The sequence below is a fragment of the Scardinius erythrophthalmus genome (genome assembly GCF_964197995.2).
Source record: "Scardinius erythrophthalmus genome assembly, chromosome: 9".
Taxonomy (NCBI): Eukaryota; Metazoa; Chordata; class Actinopteri; order Cypriniformes; family Leuciscidae; genus Scardinius; species Scardinius erythrophthalmus.
In genome coordinates, this window is record NC_138229.1 from 9,247,045 (window position 1) to 9,265,404 (window position 18,360).

Here is an 18,360-nt window from a genome sequence, read left to right on the forward strand (position 1 = left end):
TATGTAACAAGACAAGCACAACAGAGGTAAAGAAAAACTCAGTGGATTGAATAGCTATGAACATAACTCCTTGACGTTATTTCCACTGTATGAATGTGTGTGTGCGTGTGTGTGTGTGTGTGTGTGTGTGTGTGTGTGTGTGTGTGTGTGTGTGTGTGTGTGTGTTTGTGTGTGTGTGCATATGTCTTACCTTGAGCTACAGGAGTGGATGCGGAGGAAGCAGTTCCACTCGGGGTTGTGTTGCTGCTAGATGCTTTAGCACCAGACTGCACAACTGAAATACAAACAGACACAGGTTTACTTTACCGGGGAAGGTTTTTTTTTTTTTTTTTTACATAAATTAATGCTTTTACTCAGCTAGGATGCATTAAATTTATCAAAAGTGACAGTAAAGACATTTATAATGTTTCAAAATATATATATTTTAAATAAATGCTGTTCTTTTGAACTTTCTATTCATCAAAGAACCCTGAAAGAAATGTATCACGGTCTAATAACTTACAAATATATTAAAATAGAAAAGTTAATTTTAAATGGTAATAACATTTCACAGCATCACTTGTTTTTACAGTATTTTTGATCAAGTAAATGCAGTCTTGGTGAGCATAAAAGACTTTCAAAAAACTTTAAAAATCGTACCGACCCCAAACTTTTGAACGGTAAGTAAGTAAGTCTTAATGAAATATAAACAAAACACTATGTCAGATATTGCTGCTTTCAAGCTTTTTCCAGAGCAGAATATTCTGTACATTCAGAATTTGTTATTATTACATAATATGCACTCAAGTAATTTTGGCCAGCCATTTAATATTTTTTTTCTGCCTATTTCACCCATCGAAGAGCTTTACCAAAGCTATTGTAACAAAATGAAAAGCAGAGAATGTGCTGTAGGCGTGTGATTGATAGTGTATCGATGTTACAGCTAACTACATTTCAATAGCTACCTCAAGGGAAGCCGCTAGACCTGAAGGGAAAATCTTTTCTGGATAGTCCCGAATGATTCAGAGGCACAAGGGTAAATTAACTTTAGACTTTTTTGCATTATGGCTTGTTTAATAATGACCCATAAATAATAGTTTACAATATTAGTTTGCAGTATTAATTGATTATCCGTTGTTAATCATCGGCCACTTTGGATAAAAGTGGATTTGCATCTGCTAAATGCATTCATGTAAAAATGTAAATCTGGGGTCATCTGGGATACCGTTAGTACTAATAATTGCTTTTAGGTTTACTTTAATTGCTACAAAGGCTACAAAAATTGCTTCGTGTTTTTCTGATCTTGGGAGACCAGCAGCAACATGATGCCTTAAAGACCCCCTGTGGTAAAAATCAAGTTTTTAATGTTGTTTATTTGTCTATGTGGTGTTTTTAATATGCTTTAAGAAATTCATCAGTCAACACCATTGCTGAGTATTTTCTCCTTAAAACTGCAGTGAACCAAAGATAGTCTCAAAAACTATGTCACAAACTACCTTGTAACCAATCACGTCAATGTGCTGGCGGGCTTTAGCATATCATTATCTATGAGCGCTCTGAAGCAGGGGAGTCTCAAGAGAAACCAGGTTATCCCGGAATATTTTTCTGTTGATATGAAAAATCGGGTACATTTAGCAATTATAGGGGGTGAATTATGTATTGATATATATTACGATGTTAGGATGAACTATATGCCTTTCTCCACTGACGTTCTGAGTTGTTCGAAGCGTTTCTAAGGACACTGATTTTTAGAAGGCAGCTGTCTGACTCTGAGATGGTGAACGGGAACATGGGTTATGTAACATTAGCAACACATTATTAGCTGTTTGATAACGTAGTCAATCCAAAGCTAATCATATTAATTACAGTTATGTGTCCGATGTTTTAGAGAGTGATACATAAAACGCATTCCCGTTCTGATTTCGAGTGTAGGTGGGGCTCGTTTGCATATTCATGGATCCACGTATACTACATGAAGCAAGGGTGTAGAGTTACATTCAAGCTATTTTAAGGCCTGAATAATTTTTTTCCACAGGAAAAAACATTAAAATATGCCATTTTGGTGATCAAAGATGAGTTTTAAGGGATACAATTTTTGACCACGGGGGACTTGACCACGGGGGATTGAGTGGACTATGTAAAGTACTATACAACCAAATCTGTTGCATGGTGATGATATACTGTCTATCAATAGAGATTTTGCTATATTGTGGTATTTAATATATCCTCAGTGCAGGAAAATAAAGTGCAGAATTCATGTATATTTAATTCATACAGTGAAGAATGTATATATGAAGATACTATATATTGTTATCAGGAAATAACATTTTTCATTTTGTGAAGTTACAGTTTGTTCATACTGCCCATCTCTAGTGCTAATTTAGTAAAAAAACCATCATTCCGATATTACTAAGGTAGCATTAAAGTATTTTTTATGTTCTGATTCATACAGTTCCTGTTGTCCCTCATAAATGTTAAGAGCACTCAAGCCTGCCATTTCTCAATTACTGAATGCTGTAATCTCTCTATTGCTTTCTTTACTCATATCCCTCTCTATCACTATGACAACAGCTTGCATATTGTTACAGGAAATGGCCTGTCTTACTGCTCTGATGTACTGTATTCATTCAACGCAAAATCAACTAACCTGAGGCAGCTTCTGCCGCCATGGTGCCGCACAGATCAATCTAAAACAAAGCAACCAGGTCAGAGAGAGCGGAAAATGAAAAAATGAAAACCATATCTGACAGGAGAGTGTCTCTGGAGCTCTGTTCACCTATTACTGTCATCGCTGATGAATGCTAAACAAAAACAAATATCTCTGATACATCCAATCTTGCAGGCTTAACACAGCTGACAAAAACCGTCAGTCCATGAAGGCTGGCAGAATTATAACACCACAATTTGAAACGACCCATCACAACATGCAAGAGTGCCTTGCTTAAGATCACAATTGTGATGAATCATGAATCGAACCTTCAATCTTTGGGTTGCCAGCATGGAGAAGAGAGCTTATGTGTCAAAGCAGTTAACTAGAGCATAAAGTTGAAAATAAATAATCTAACTTTACAATACCACACAGACTCACAGCCTTCAGGACTGTAGAGATCAGGAGTGAGTAAGGCTGTGTGGGTATCAGAGGAACAGGGTATTGTTACCTTTGCCAACAGGCATCAAGATAGTCTGCAGCGCCGAGGACCCACTGCCCACACTGAGCTGCTTCAGCTGATTGGCTGGGATGGTGAGAACCGTTTGCTGGGAACTGGACTGAGCTGGGTGCAACTTCAACATACCTGCAAGTGAAGAGAATCATGGTGAACACAAAACAGTGACCAAAAAATGTAATAAATTAAGCATTTCAAGCTAGGATTCATGACCTTTACGGCAGTTAATTCAGAGAAGTAGTGGACAGCTTGCATTATCCAAAAAAATTAGTTGTAACGTGTTTTTTAAATATGTCAACCAATTTTAATGAATCATAATAGTTACTGTGATGATGTATGAAGTTACAAGACTTTGACACACCACCCACCCCTTTCAGTGTTGAGAAAGATTTATTTCACTCCTGAAGCTAATGGTCAAGGCCATTCAGTCATCAGATTACATTTCATATAATTACATTTGTGATCTGTGAGAGTCTATGGGAGCTTTAGCGGTTTGCCATTCTAAAGGTGTTGATCATATTAGCGAAATTTTGTGGGCAAAAAAGGTCCATTGTCTATTGTCAATAATGCAGTGATGTATGTAGCACAGCTCACAAAGAAGTCACTTTCAAACCAAGCAGCTTTCTGTTGGTCAATGCTGCAAATTCGCATAACCAATTTCAACCCATAACTAAATCCAAGTCCTAAGTCCTTGCGCGAAATTCCAGATTATTTGGATTCCTGAACAACGGTAAATGTGACCACACTTTAAGGACAAAATATTTGGCAACTCTGGACAGCAGATGACTGGTTACCTGAGATGGTGGTAGCAGTTTTCCCGCTGAGAGTTCCTCCCCCAATCAGTGACGATGCAGTGACCAATGAAGGGCTGGAGCTTTTGGACCCGCCCACTACAGACGACCCCGCCCCCTTTGACAGACTGATCAGAGGCATGTTGACGGTCTTGGCAACTGTGACTACGGCCCCAGTGCCAGAGGCAGAACTCTTTGCTGTGTTGGCGGCAGAGCTAGCGCTCTTGGCAGCACTGATCACGGCAGCTTGATTGGCAGCTACAAGCACAGGGTGCTGCGGTGGTGCTTTAGCTGTCTGAGGTAATGGCTGAGAGGAGGATGCTCCACTGGCTTCTGCTGACTGTACAGGGAAAAACATTAGAGGGACTGTAGATGGTCAAAATAACTTTAGATATTAACTTTTTGACCCATGCACAACAGAAGTTTCTATCATGACAAAGAAACAGAATGATGATAATGACTAAGCTACCTAATACGTACGTCAATCTGAGTCAATGTGTCACGCATTGTCAAAAAAAGATACATCTCTTACATGTTGAGAGGTTGGCGTGGAACTGGGTGTTGTTGGGGTGGAGCTTGTGGCAGTAATGACACCTCCCGTCATTCTCAGGGTTGTTGTGCCTGGTTTGTTCAGGTGACTTGCTGCGGCAGCTGTAACCATCTTCACTGAGCCGTCTGACAGCTTCACCTGAGAACCCTGAGACCCACCCACCACCTGTCAATCAAACATTAAGAGAAAGAAGTTGAAAAAACCCATATATATGTAATGCATTTAGTTTTAATGCTTTCAGGTCAGAAAAACTAGTCCCTCTCAACATTTTTCTTGTTTAATTTTAAAACGAAACATTACAGAAGTGAAATAGATTTTTAGTACTTTTTTTTATTTTTTATTTAATTTATCTATTCATACATTCTGTAAATAAACCGAAATGTTGTCCTACACCACTTTGGCAGTTATGTACTTTAATATTCATGCTAATATATTCATTGGACTTAAAAAGAGGGTGAGAAAAAGACTGCGAAAATCTCTTTTACATAAAGCAAATGGAATTATATACCAAGAAGACTTTAACTTGTTTCTCACACTCATTCTTGCATCTTCAGTTCCTAAGGCCCATCTCTTTCCCTCTAATATTCCTTCTCTCTCAAGCACACAGCAAATACCCTTCAAACACAAATACTCCACCACCACCTTCAGAGTATTTAAGTATGTCAGGTACTGTACTACTGATCGATATATATGACCATTTTACTGTACACAAACAAATTCTAAGCAGGTCTAACAGACCAGAGGAAAAGGATTGATTTAGTCTCACCTGTGCTGAAGGGGAGAGTGAGAATTCTAATAAAAAAAAATTATGAGCAGAAATCATGGTGCCCTGTGTGCTACACTATATGTGAGAATAATGAGGGTATGATTTTAATGGATAATTAACAAGAAGAAAGGTAGTAAGGAGAAGGAAGGAAGAAAAAGATATGCATGAGCGTGTGTTCACAGGTTGAATTACAGCTCAAATGTCAGCTGCAGGCATACTCATTAGCCTCTATCTGATAATCAGGACACACACACACACACACACACACACACACACACACACACACACATACATAGCAATGGCTCTAGAGAGTGTGAGCTTTTCAGAAGAGGCGTTGTGTAACACTAATGAAAGTGCAGCAAGTGAAAAAAAGAAAAGAGATAAAGAAAGATCAATGAGATGGAGAGAGAGCAAGAAAGCGATGACGGAGAGGGAGGAAGTAATGGCAAACCCCTGAACACTTTTGCTTTTATACAGTAGCTAAACTGATCCCACTCCTTCTGAGTCACTGTGAGTGTGTGTGTTTTAACATTTTATTTCTTTATTGTATTGAAGCTAACTATGACTGTTTCAGAAAGGGAAATGAATGTGCTGTTGAATCCATCTCAGTGTTTTCTGCATCGCTATCTACAGAACCACACCAAAAAGAAATTATATTTCCCAGGAATTGTGAGCTTGCATGTTGAATCTAATTAAAAGTTAAATGCGGTCAGGTACTCCGAAAAAAAAAAAGACAAAACATCTTTCAACTGCATTATCTTGCATGTAAAAACAAACCTACAGCATAACCTAAACACCTGTCTATTCCAATCCAATATGCTCCATCTATAAAATAAATAATATAACTTTAATATAAATGATTATATATAATACAATAAAATAAATGATATAGTAATCATTTTGACACTTTTAATAATTATTGTAATATACATTAAATAACATATTACATTACATATCCCTGAAGCTAAACAACTATATAAAGTAGAAGGGGAAATGTTGTGTAATTAAATCCTTCCTTTGTTACACACCTGAGCCAAAATGGCTGCCTTCTGTCCAGCTGTGACCCGAATGGCCTGCTGAGTACTGGAAGCAGGACTCGGTGCCACATGACCACCACCAGAGCTCTGTTTCCCAGAGCCCCCTGGCTGGCCAACCAAAAACGTGCCCTGGAAAGATCAATAGTGACTTCGTCAATGTCTAGACACTGTTTTGGACAGCAAGAGCACCCATTGAGCTAAACACATTAAATAAAGGTTATTTAGAGTATATATAGATTATGCAAGAGTTACTGTGTGAACAAAGTAATAGTACACACGTTAAAACTATAGTTGTTTAAAAAGAACTAAACAGTTTGAGTATATCAGGATCCATTCCACAGACTTAGTGTGTAAAAATCTTCATTTTAAACAGTTTACAACAAAGACTATTACCTGCGGAGTCTGTTTAAGGATGTAAGAAGTGTAGGATAAATTGGGAGGCAGGCTGCCAGTCCCTGAGGAACCACTGGAGGAATGTGACCCTCCAGAACTAGAACTCTGAGACTGTTGGCCTAGAGATGGAGACAAAAAATGTGATGGATTGAAACACCAGTTGTAAACAGGTCTCAATGTGTCTCTCTAGTCTACTTGTGATCCGATCTATCAAAATACTGTACATCTTAATACAAAATGTAAACAGGCCCAGAGAGACAATGATAGTTCCTAAATCCCATGATACATGTAGTGTGTGTCAGTGTATGTCTGACCTGCGCTGTGTGAGGCTCTCAGAATGGCTCCCTGTGGGATCAGTAGCAGTTTGCCTTTGCCCGATGGGTTCTTGCTGTTGGTGGTCAGGTAGAGTTTGGTGCCTGGAGGCAGATTGGCCAGGTTTGCCAAGTTATTTGCTGGCAGCTGGAGGGTAGCCATTACTGAAAAATAAAAATAAACAAATCACCAAAAGTTGCAGTGAATATCAACTTGACCTTTTGCTCACTGAAAGCAACTGTATGGCTCTGAACTGTATTAACTATTTTCATGGTGTTTTTGTCCTTGAAAGCACACAGCGGCTATATGTTTTCCACTGTATGGGAAAAAGCAGCGTAAACTACTATTCAAAAGTTTGGGGTCAGATTTTCTTAGGGAAGAAATTAATACTTTTATTCAGTAAAGGATGCATTCAATTGATCAAAAGTGACAGTATATTTATAAATATATTAAAGTAGAAAATAGTTATTTATTATTAATAATAATATTATTATTATTAATATATTAATAATATCATTATTATTTTAAATTGTAATATTTCACAATATTAGTTTTAACTGTATTTTTGATCAAATAAATGCAGCATTGGTGAGAATAAGAGATGTCTTCAGAAAAAAATAATGGTAGTGTACTTAATTTTCACTCTTTTGTGCTTCATGAATGAAAAACGTTATACGTTATATAAGTTTGGCACAACATAATAGACAAGTAAATTAATTTTATTTTTTATTGCTGAGCTGTCCCTTTAAGGGTCAGAATAGTGAACCTAATTTTGGTGCAGATTCTACTAACATTATAAGTGGACTCAAAAGACAAAAAGTACAGAACCTAGACAGAATATATAGCAACGCGACTGTTTCAGACTTAAACAGTCTGTTTCAAGACTGTTTCATATACACTAAAACAAGCATTCAATACGCATCCACATATTGGGTGTTATTAAAATGAATCAAACTAAATCCTGTTTCCCCCTGTGGCAGCAGGGAGATACGAGTGTCTGACTGAGTAATGGCGATTCTTAATGGTTTAGTCAGCTCTGCAGTACAGCCACACTTAGATTAGCCCTGTGATATTCCCCTTTCAGCACAACATCTGCTGATCAGCCTGATTAACACTTCTCTAAACACACAAACAGATGCTTTCTCACACACACAGACTACTATTCAGAACAACTTAATTAGCATCCCTGGCAAGACAAATGCTTTCTGTACTTTGCACACATATACACACTTTACCTTCTAAAAATGACTACATGTAACATACACAATTTTATTTTACAATTCAGACATGGATTCATGCATCTGAACAAATCAGCAACTGATTCAGCAAATAATTATAAACCAGTTCAGATCTGTTGAGTATGGAAGCTTGTTTCCGCCACAGAATAAAACATTTTAAGAGATAATTGCGACTTTTTATCTCACAATTGCGAGTTTACATCTCGCAATTCTGACTTTATTTCTCAGAATTTCGAGATATAAAGGCAGAATTGCGTGAAATAAAGTCGCAATTGCGTGTTATAAAGTCAGAATTGCGAGATATAAAGTCAGAATTGCGTGAAATAAAGTCGCAATTCCGTCTTATAAAGTCAGAATTCTGACTTTTTTTTCTCGCAATTGCGACTTTATATCACGCAATTCTGACTTTATAATACGCAATTGGGAAATATAAAGTCAGAATAGCATGATATAAAGTCGCAATTGCGTTATAAAGTCAGAATTGTGAGATAAACTATTCTGAGGTAAAAAAAAAGAAAAAAAAGAAAAAAAAAAGTCAGTCTTTTTTCCCCCCTTAGAATTGGACTTTATCTAACAATTGTGAGTTTAGGCTATATCTCACAATTCTGAGAAAATATGTCAGAATTGCGAGATATAAAGTCGCAATTGCGAAAAAAAAAGTCAGAATTCTGACTTTATAACACGCAATTGCGACTTTATATCTCGCAATTCTGACTTTATATCTTGCAATTCTGACTTTATAACACGCAATTCTGAGAAATAAGATGAAGATGTAAACTCGCAATTGTGAGATAAAAAGTCGCAATTATCATATTTTTTTTATTTTGTGGCGGAAACAAGCTTCCATAGTTGAGAGATTATAGCTTTGTGCAGTGTATCATATTCAGTGAGGACAAAAAAAAACAACTTAATGCTGACAACTTGTCACATCACCCTTAGTTAAGATTAGTTCATTAATTAATTTTGACTTGTTTAAAAGAAAGACATAGCATATTAGAGATCAGTTGAACTATATGGGTTACTTTATGGCATGATGAGGGCCAAAAAAAAATTGTATGAACTCTGACCTCCACTTTTGCCACTTCCTCCAGACCCACTTGCTGCCTTCGTACCAGCATGCACCTGCTGTCCCACAATGCCGCTTGCACCGCTGCCTCCTCCACTGACGATTGCCTTAGCGACGCCCTGTGCTACCACTTGCTTTTGGCCCACCACCTTGGACACAGAGGGACTGGACTTAGCAACCAAGATCTGCCCGCTGCTCATGGAGACCTGTTTGACGGCAGAGCCCAGTGGAATCCCCAACACCTACGCAAACACACACACACACACACACACACACACACACACACACACACACACACACACACACACACACACACACACACACAGTTACTCTGGATCTGGAAAAACTTTTTAATTAAAAAATATCATTAGCCAGTCATTAACCAGTCGACTCACTATGCACTTTTAAAAAAGTATCTCAAAACACATTTGTTCGCTGGGGCCTTTCCTTGATTTATTTTATTGTTGTATTTTGTTTTATTGCAAAGTCACAAAGTAAAGATCCGCACACCGGAGAGCTCCCATTCACAAAATTTATTAAAATCAAATCAAATCAGTCTGAGGAAGGGCCGTAAAGGCCCGAAACGTTACACTTTTAATACATTTTGTGAATGGGAGCTCTCCGGTGTGCGGATCTTTACTTTGTGACTTTGCATTCTATATGAGATTCAGCACCCGTACCTGACTGGGATGTGCGTGATTATACTGCTCCTTATCTATTTTGTTTTATTGTCTTAATATCTATTATTCGTGTATGTTTTTCTTTTCTGTGAATGCACACATGTATTTCTCTTCTGTATTGCACTTTGTAAACAGTTTTTAAAAGGTGCCATTACTTAAAGCTTTACTCACAAAAAAAATAAGACTTTTGGTCACCTTTTGGTACAAAACTCAGTTTATGAAACATTTACTCAATATCTTTCCTCTGCTCTTAATTTTTTTTAAATTAAGTGTAATTAAAAAATAAGTATACTACCGTTTAAAAGTTTGGGGTCAGTAATATTTTTTTTATATTTTTTTCATAAGTCTCTTATGCTCACCAGATAAAAAATACAGAAAAAAAAGAGTAACGTTGTGAAATATTATTTAAAGAACTATAAGATATTATTTATTTGAAATAGAAGTCTTTTGGTCCGAACCAAAAAAAAAAAAAAATTAATTTAGTCCTGGTCAGCTTAGCGTTCACATTGGCATTTTAACACAAAACCTAAAAGATACCGAACCTAAAGGCATTGGGATATGTTCACAAACTGATTGGTCGGCTTTTATTACTCATATTTTGTGACGGGACTTATCGAACATCCAAAACAATGCTGTGTGCTGGGATAAATGCGCTCGCTGCATATGCGTACATATGATGGAGCTGAGAACTCGTGAAGAGCTTATAAAATGTGTAAAGGAGTCAAAAAAGCAGCAGGAATCTCCATCACACACACAAATGAAGATCTGCTTCTAGAAGACGCGGTTCTGATGCCTGAACCGAACTGTGATGGTCAACATCGTGACGAGAAAAAACAGGTATGCTAGAGCATTCTGTACCGTTTTTGTTTTGTTTACATGTCTTTGGTCCGTGTTGCATTCATATTTCATTCGAACCGCACCAGAGTTTGTTTGGAAGCGGACCGAGACCCATCTTTTCAGCGGTCTCGGTCGGCATGTTTGGTGCACACCAGGGTTCGGATGGCAGCGTTCACACTTAATCAAATGAACCGCACTAACAGAGCAATCGCACCAGGGTTTGTTTTAATCGAACCAAACATGCCGACCGTGAACACACCCTTAAATGGGCCAGATCGAGGAAATGCATCTTTAACAAATTATATTGTTTATAAAGATCATATAGAAAATGGCTAGACTTTAAACCTTGAGATCTGTGGAAAAATATGGAATAAAAAATAAAGAAATAAATGTGCTTAAGCCTCTATTGTAGAGTCAGAGAACTAAGATGTCTTTTTTGCGCAGAGTGGCGTTTGTAGATGGACAGTCTCTAAACAGGAACGACTTTGTCTCTCAAGTGCTAAAAAAAGGCTGCAGTAAAGAGACGAGTAGGACGTCCAGAGAGACACAATGACCTGAGATATGTTTAGACCGCATGACCACAGCGCACTCCAGTTTTCAAAAACTCTCTCAGACAGGACGGGTAGCATTGAACAAGGGATGGAACTATAGAAACACTTCAGTTCTGTATGGAACTAGCAAGCAAGACATCAATTTTGGATATTATATGTGGACCGGGACAATCGTTGAGCTTTGATGCTCAAATATTTTCAGCCATGATGTACAGCCAAAGAACTGAAAGATATGATATTGGTTTTGTGACTGTAGAGTCAAACAACTATGAAACATAAATAAACAAAATGAACAGTATGGTAAAACAAAACAAAAAGTATACATAGAAACCTTGCTGGGTGTTGCCCCTCCTCCAGCCCCCGTCCCGCTCTGTTTCTGCGGCGACATGGCTATCATGTGACCGCCCTTCACAGTCACATACTGTTGTTGCTGCTGGGATGTTGCCGTGGAGATCACCTGTTGCTGTGGTGACGGCTGGGTGGGCACCTCTCCTGGTTCTTGCTTGATTATAACCTTAAGACAAACAGACAGTCAGACAGACAGAGACATTTTATTACTCTGTGAGTGTCGTATTAAAGTGAGATGTGCACTGAAAAACCATCAGTTTGATTCACGGTTCAATTTGACCCAAGATATTATCAGAGATATTGGATGTGAGATCAAATCCAAAGTTAATTTAGTGAATCTCACATTCCCTTAGGTAAGATAAACACACTTCTCTGAGGGAGAGACTGAACATTGAGATGAACTCGGTGAACTTGTGCGAGATTCACCTCTCCTGCCAGTAGCACACAGAAAAACACACACTTACACAAGCTCCATCACACAAAACACACATCATCACTGTCATATTGCTCTTATATACAACAGAAACAACGCTCACGCTTAAACACTCTAAATATTAATTTAAATCCAAATTTTGTTCCTTTAGGAAACTACAGTGCAAAACAAAAGTTTGCACACTTATTCATTCTTTATAATTATTACTATTTTTATGACTTAAGACTAAGTCCTAAGACTATGAAATAACACAAACGGAAGTATGGGAATTATACAGTGATCAAAATGTTAATTAAATCAAACCTCTCTTATATTTTATCTGACTAGATTCCAGCTATGTACACAGATCATTCTCGCAACAAATTCATGAAGGGCATTCTGGGATGCTTTTTAAACACTATTAAAGGAATTCACATGCATCATGGACATATGATAGTTTTGTTCCTTCACTTTTGTCATTTAAAGAAGAAAAAAATTGTTTAAGAAATTCATAGGCACAATTTATAATTTCAAAAATGTTTCAAGCATTTAAGCTTCTGACAAAAAGTTTTTTTAAATCCTGAGACATGGAAAAATAAATTTAGTCAAGTACACTATTGTTGAGTGAGTGAGTGAGTGAGTGAGTGAGTGAGTGAGTGAGTGAGTGAGTGAGTGAGTGAGTGAGTGAGTGAGTGAGTGAGTGAGTGAGTGAGTGAGTGAGTTCTGGGAATACTCCAGTCCTCTGCATAGCTTGTGCAAAAGCAGCAGCATCATGCCACAGATAGATGTCCCATTTTAAACCCCCCCACACACACACAGCTGCTGCAGACCGCTTACTGCACCGCCTGGCAGTACCTATTAATAACTACTGGTGTTAATTTAGCCTGCAGTGTCCAGAAAACACAGAAACAGCCTCAGAGAATAACCCACATAGAGGGAGAGAAAGAAAGATCATTACCTAATTTCAGTGTGTTTCTCATCAGTTCAACAGAAGTACAGACAACCTATTAAAGCTTTGTCGGTATGATTCAGTCAAACATTATCTTTTCAGTTTGTAAATAACAGCAGAGCCCATATTAATATAGCTCTAAAGCACAATGACAGACAAATGATTTCCTATTTAGGAGTGCCTTCCTCTTACAAGCTCCATTACAGCTCTCTCTGAACACAAATGGATTGATTCATCCTGCCAATCTGCCTGAAGGGGAACTGATTGTGCCACATTGTTTTCAAATGCCTACATCTGTATTTTTCAATTATAGTTGATTTCAATCACAATACACACATAATTTATTCTGATATTCTATTTTCATCCACCCATCCTTCACTTCAGTTGCCTTGTAGAAGCAAGAGAGAGATGCTCACCACTATGCATGGTAATAAATCAAGCCACTTCCAGATAATGAAATAAAAGACAGCTAAAGGGAAGCAAAATACACTCAGAGTAGGTAAATTCTTGTTTAGGAGTCTTAACCACACGGCTGGACTTCAGCAGTAAGACCCTGAACTGAAATCAAAGCAGGGTTGCATTGAATAAATCCATACACTTTGAGAGAAACACATATACTTTCAGTCTCACCTTGACGCCAGAGGACAGGAAGCTGCTGGTGTGAACTTTAGGAGCAGGTGATCGAGCACCATGGGCTGTGCTGCTCTGCTTGGCTGATGGACTGCCTAGGATAAACACATGGATACAGCAGATATAACAAATAGATATGACACTTCATCTGATAAACAACCCATGCCTAATGGAAGTATGTGTTGAAGTCACTATATATCAGAAGTAGCGGAAGTAACGATCTGACGTACATGGATTAAAATGGATTTTCGAAAAGAAATATTTTTAGGGCAGGCACTTGCTCAATTCATTGGTTGTTGATTGGATGGAGGCAAACAGCTTTATTAGAAAAAAATTACGGCAGGACTTGATTTTGTCCATCGGATTTGATTAGACTGTTGTGGTTTGCTATTGCTGAGATGTCATGTGAGTGACAGGTTGTCCCACCCTCACGCCAGTTAACATGTCATCAGAGAAGAGAAGAGATGTTCCTGTACGAGGAAGGGGAAGTTATGTCGATTAAAGAAAGGTGTAGGAATTTTTTTGCCGATGAAATGACTGGCTGGAGAAGTCCGACATGCGTCACCAGAGCGAAATCAATCAGAAAATCAGGTTATGACATTTTGATTAAAAAGGCACTTTTTTTAATTTTTACTAAATATTTCATAGATGAATCACTCACCTTAAGATCAATAAAATGCATTAAGCAAATAGGTAAATTTCTATTTAATGTGAAGGCCTTTTCAATTTTTTCAGCACAACAAGATTGGTCAAGCATCTCTATGGATCTCTTCCATAAGCTCAAAAATATGCCCTAAAACAAAGCGTCTTTTATATGTGAATATATCATGTGTCAGTGTCACAGTGCTTTTTGCTCAGAGGTTGACAAAAACTTTGGCACATACAGTTTTTTTTGTCTGCATCTTTGTGCATAATGAAATTGTGAGTTACTCTGCAGCTCAATGTTTAACCTAAACGTGTTAAGACTGCAGCTCTGCTCTTCTGTGCTCAATTTCTCCAGTATATCTGTGTGAACTGAAAAAACAAAGCAGTTTATTTACTCCAAATCTCATAATGCACCATCCATCTCCCAGGATGGTTGGCATGCTGCTGCTTCTCCAGATTCACAGCCTGATCTTCACAAGCTCTGTTCTCCAGTAACAAAAAGACACACAGCTCAAGACATGCATGCAGTGAATTTGTGAAGCTGCTCTGACACTCTTGACAAAATTTAAGTCAAATTCTTTTCCATTCAATTAGGAAAAGCAACATAAATGACAACAGTTGTCATACTGTTATTCCATTTTTATCACGTGCTTTTCATTTTTAAACAAACAACTGAATGAATCAGGGCAGTAAAACAGCTTTACTCATCTTCATGTAACAGATACATTTTCCTAGTAGTGATTTCTAATCTCTTGGCAATCCCTTAATAATTCATAAAAGCATGTAGCAGAATATTTGATATGTTGATGTTAGCTTTAACTCAAAGCAGCTGTTTCTTAGATGTTCAGACTTCATTAGCACCTCATTTTCATGCCGTTGTATGAATTCTGCAGAGACCATATCAGAACACAGTCATAAGAGATTGGCTGCGTTTTGAAACCTAGTAAGCTTCATACAAAACAGCATTATTTGCAATCAAAGATGCACTCAAATGTTATATCCAAGTGTCTACTGTACATGAGAAAACTGACAACTATGATTTCTACAGTCATGGGGTGGTAAATAGTATTGAGTTTTGATTAGTATTTCTATGTTTGTTCTTGATTTGCCCATCTCTAATGGTCACTATGTTGCTTTAGAACCACAGCACAGAGTTCTGACCACCCACACATACATTATCCCTAAGAGCATGTAGGTGTATTTGTGTGGAGGTTAGTGTGTGTGATACACAAATTACACACACAGTAATGTTACATCAACTCCATACTCCACACACACCTCCAAAACTCTCAGTGATGTGGTCGCTATGGCAACTTGGTCTTATGATGGCCTGCAAACCCACAGCATTAGTCATGGGAAAGAGTGAAGCACAGAAAGTGTGTGTGAGAGAGAGAGAGAGTGCGAAAAGGATAAAGAAAAAGAACTGAAGGGGGAACTTGTACTTTGTGATTTGTCTTCATTTTTCACACCTGACACTCACTAAGTGGCCTCCTCAAGCGCGATGCGGCAAATTTCAAGTAAAAAATTATTTCACTGTCCTTGCTACAACCAGAACATTGCTGCAAAGCAACAAAAATAATAGCCAAGCAGAACTTCTGTGATGTTGAACATAAGGGAATAAAACAAACAAGGAAGAGATGCGATGTATGTACCTGTAGCTGCAGATGACGATGCAGCCATATTAATGACTTGTCCTGGTTTGTCCACTATAATATAGGGGTTATTTATGACTGAGGGGCTGGACTTCATGTGAACTGGTGTGGATGACGATGTCCGGGGAAGTGGAGAGTGACTAGGGGTGGAGATAGGAGAGCCTGGAACACAAAAATTCTGTTTCTGTAATTAGATTTACAGTGTGACCCTTATAAATTTCTCACTGTGTTTCAGAGTTACACAGACTGCAAATCCATAATGCATTACAGAACAGAGTCTTCTCAAAACAAAACAAACTTCTGACAATTTCAGACTATACAACTTTCAATTGGAAACACAGTCATGTTGGCAAGTTCCTTGAATTGTCAAAGTTTATAGGTTTCAAAGAATCAAATTTTTAAAAGTTCTTAGTTGTAAGAGATACAATTGGTAGTTTAGTCATTTTGCATGCTAACCAAATGGCCCATTCCTGTCTAAAGCTGCCTTTTCATCATCTCCACACAACCAAATTATATTCTTTTCAAACCTATGAGCATGAGGTGAGAATTAACAGTATTTTTCTACTAAAATATAATTCCTTAAACACTTTACCTGTGAAATGGATGGTTATGAATAATTATGTCCTAAATTATTATTTTATAATTATTTACATTGATTAGCCCTTGAAAACTAGTTTTTTTTAGACACATTGGCAGACATTTCTTTCATGTGGATATATTCATAGATTTATTATTCATTAATTTTACCATGTTGAATAAGTGGATGAATCTCTGCTGCACAATCCATTTGTTTAATTTGGTTCCACAATGGAGCAAAACACGACAATTGTACGCAAATGCCGGAGATAGCGGAAATGCGGCACAAGTGGGTGGTTCTTGGCAAGAATAAGATGTAATGTGTACCACATTTTATAAAGGGTAGGTCTGGCAAAGCAAGACTAGGATATATCAGACTAAGCTCATCTTAAGCCCTATTTGGACAGGATTAACTTTACAAGAGTGGATGGAGTAATGTCATTTTACCACAGGACATCTGTAATATTACTGGCCAATTCGCACGGGATAAGATATCTCAGTAAAACTAGCAGAAGTGGGAGGAGTAACTCGATTTGCACATCGCCGTTACCCTCCTGTCGTCATGTGCGTATTACGTTGCTTCCTGATATCACGTGCGCAAACATATAAAATATATTTATAAAACAGTTATGTCCGGTCGAACGATTTATTAATTAACTTCAGATTGGATTGTGTTGGTAATAGACACTTACCTAACGCTAAAAGACGTTTCGTGCCTCTAACAAGTGATTTTGATCTTCTTTCTAACCTGAATGGTACGTGGAAAACACTTGAGTTTTGCCACAGACTCGTCCCAGCGTCTAGAACGCAAATGAATGCTTTTTCAAGCATCTCCATACAAAGCAAAACCACGGAAAACTACTTTTAAACACGAAATGACGAAATATTTACGTACATTTTTACAGCGGGTCTATTCGCACAGGATTAGTATTACCTGAGGTAATTTTTCTGGTCCTTTTTATTGAAGGTAAGAGTCGCTGTAATCTTTACTGACATTGTCCGTAATGATTACGGAGATGGCACATTCGGATGGGACTAAAATCACTGAGAAGCTCTGGTAATTATTACTTTACCCCACCTCTCCATGTTAAACTAGTCCCGTCCGAATAAGGCTTTAGATCTGCTGTCACACATTGACAGCAAATCTATAAAGCATTACAGAGGAGTTTTACAACTTTCCAACAGACTCCTTTCCTCTAGAAAATCTAGCATTCTCTAGCAGAAAAAAAGCCAGAACAACATGAAAGAGACTTTATATAGAGGATTTTACTGCTTGCATTTCAACTCTGCATTTCAACTCTCCCCCTCCTTTGTGCTTCTGTGAGACTCACCAGACACAATCTTGCAGCTCATCGTGATCGGCTGGAATGATTTCCCGGGTGATTCGGCGGGACTGGGCACTTGCCCTTGTGGAATGATCTTACAGCTGGCCGTGATTGGCTGAAAGGCAGAGTTTCCGTGGGAACCAAGGGTGATTTTCTCAGACCTATTTGACTGCGAAGTTCGTTCAGAACACGAAGAACGCATCGACTCAGTCTTGACAGTGACACCTGGAACTGAGGGGGAAACGAGAAAATAGAGGGACTTTTAAGATTCTAATCAACAGATTTAATCAAGAAGTAATTTACACACATATAACTTCAAGAAGTATCATTTAGAAACAGCTTGAGCTGTTCCCACAAACACAACATGCATTTTCACACAAGTGACTTGGGCAAGGACTCTATAATGAAGGTCTAGGCTTGGAAAAATACGTGTTTGACACAGCAATAAAGTGCAAACAA

At 37.9% G+C, this 18,360-nt stretch overlaps 1 protein-coding gene across 2 annotated transcripts in view; it reads right to left on the minus strand.

The window, feature by feature from the left end:
* The window catches only part of yeats2 (YEATS domain containing 2), a 34,707-nt gene that overhangs the window by 7,902 nt on the left and 8,445 nt on the right, over positions 1 to 18,360 (minus strand). For both annotated transcript variants that reach the window (XM_081375373.1, XM_081375374.1), the window contains exons 11-22: positions 17,908 to 18,132; positions 16,001 to 16,162; positions 13,704 to 13,798; positions 11,696 to 11,878; positions 9,298 to 9,538; positions 6,995 to 7,156; positions 6,681 to 6,799; positions 6,279 to 6,416; positions 4,467 to 4,649; positions 3,938 to 4,274; positions 3,138 to 3,272; positions 191 to 274 (exon numbers count right to left, since the gene is read on the minus strand). In XM_081375373.1, the coding sequence (XP_081231499.1) occupies positions 191 to 274; positions 3,138 to 3,272; positions 3,938 to 4,274; positions 4,467 to 4,649; positions 6,279 to 6,416; positions 6,681 to 6,799; positions 6,995 to 7,156; positions 9,298 to 9,538; positions 11,696 to 11,878; positions 13,704 to 13,798; positions 16,001 to 16,162; positions 17,908 to 18,132 (2,064 nt within the window). The remainder of the gene's footprint in view (positions 1 to 190; positions 275 to 3,137; positions 3,273 to 3,937; positions 4,275 to 4,466; positions 4,650 to 6,278; positions 6,417 to 6,680; positions 6,800 to 6,994; positions 7,157 to 9,297; positions 9,539 to 11,695; positions 11,879 to 13,703; positions 13,799 to 16,000; positions 16,163 to 17,907; positions 18,133 to 18,360) is intronic.